Source organism: Crocodylus porosus, unplaced genomic scaffold (genome assembly GCF_001723895.1).
Source record: "Crocodylus porosus isolate Cpor-Errol unplaced genomic scaffold, CroPor_comp1, whole genome shotgun sequence".
Classification (NCBI taxonomy): Eukaryota; Metazoa; Chordata; order Crocodylia; family Crocodylidae; genus Crocodylus; species Crocodylus porosus.
The window spans coordinates 71,941,812-71,942,815 of NW_017728931.1; the positions used below are offsets into that span (position 1 = coordinate 71,941,812).

General features: G+C 65.8%; 1 protein-coding gene across 1 annotated transcript in view; it reads right to left on the reverse strand.

Moving 5' to 3' along the window:
• Positions 1-434: 434 nt before the first annotated feature.
• Positions 435-1,004, reverse strand: part of MYF6 (myogenic factor 6) — a 1,614-nt gene continuing 1,044 nt past the window's right edge. Inside the window, exon 2 of the mRNA XM_019544016.1 lies at positions 435-953. Within this exon, the coding sequence (XP_019399561.1) occupies positions 775-953 (179 nt within the window). The 3' untranslated portion in view covers positions 435-774. The remainder of the gene's footprint in view (positions 954-1,004) is intronic.

Consider the following 1,004-nt stretch of genomic DNA (forward strand, 5'->3'; position numbering starts at 1 on the left):
AGGCAGGCTGGGCTGGGGGACCGCAGATACCACCCCCAGCCGACTGCCCACCCGCCTGCCAGCGCTGGAAAGCGGCTCGTGCAAGACAGGAGAGGGGGCAGAATAAATTAACGCTTTCCGTCCGCAGTGTGCGCGCGGGTATGTGTGTGTATGGACATGTATGCGTATGTGGCTGTGCGTATATATGTGCATATATGTATGCGTGTGTGTGCATATGTGGGCGCACATGTGTGCATGTATGCGTGCGCGCGCGCCGTCCGCAGTGTGCGCAGAGGAAGCCGGGCAGACAATCAAAGACGAGCTGTCCCGGCTGGAAATAAAGGGCAGCCGGAGCGTGCCGGGCTGCCCGGCCCTGGGCGCCGGAGGTCCAGCCGGGGCGGGGGGGAGCGCGGAGGAAGCAGCAGGCTCGGGCCCTGCGTGTAAAACGCGCGGTAACACAAAGAGCTTTTTTTATTTTACAACCCGCGAGACCGGCCGCTCTTATATACAAGATCACCTGCCGCCCGCTCACTAGATCCATCCGTCCGTGCTTACAAAAGAAAAGTATTTACAGGACAAAACAGAAGCCCGCCGGGAACTCTTGCTGTTGAAGCCACAGCCACGTGCGGTGCAGCGGCTGCGCCAGGAATGGACCGTCCCTCGGCGGGGCCGCTCCGAGCCCGGGCAGGGGCGGGCAGGGCTGGCGCCGGGGACGTCGGAGCCCCTGCCCGGCCCGCCCGGCTGCCCCGGGCCCGTGCTTTGGGGCTGTCGGGGAGTCGCCTCTGCCCGGCCGGCTCACTTCTCCGCCGGCTCCGCCCCGCCGGGCAGCTTGGGCTCCTCGGAGGAAATGCTGTCCACGATGGAGGAGAGGCACCGCAGGCTGCTGGAGGCGGAAGAGTCCCCGGCGGAGCCCCCTGCTTGGGGACACAACAGAGAGAGGGGAGAGAGGCACAACGACACCAGCGCGGGCGAGCCTCGGCCTCGGGATGTGCGCGTGGACACACGCGCACACCGCAGCTTCACGG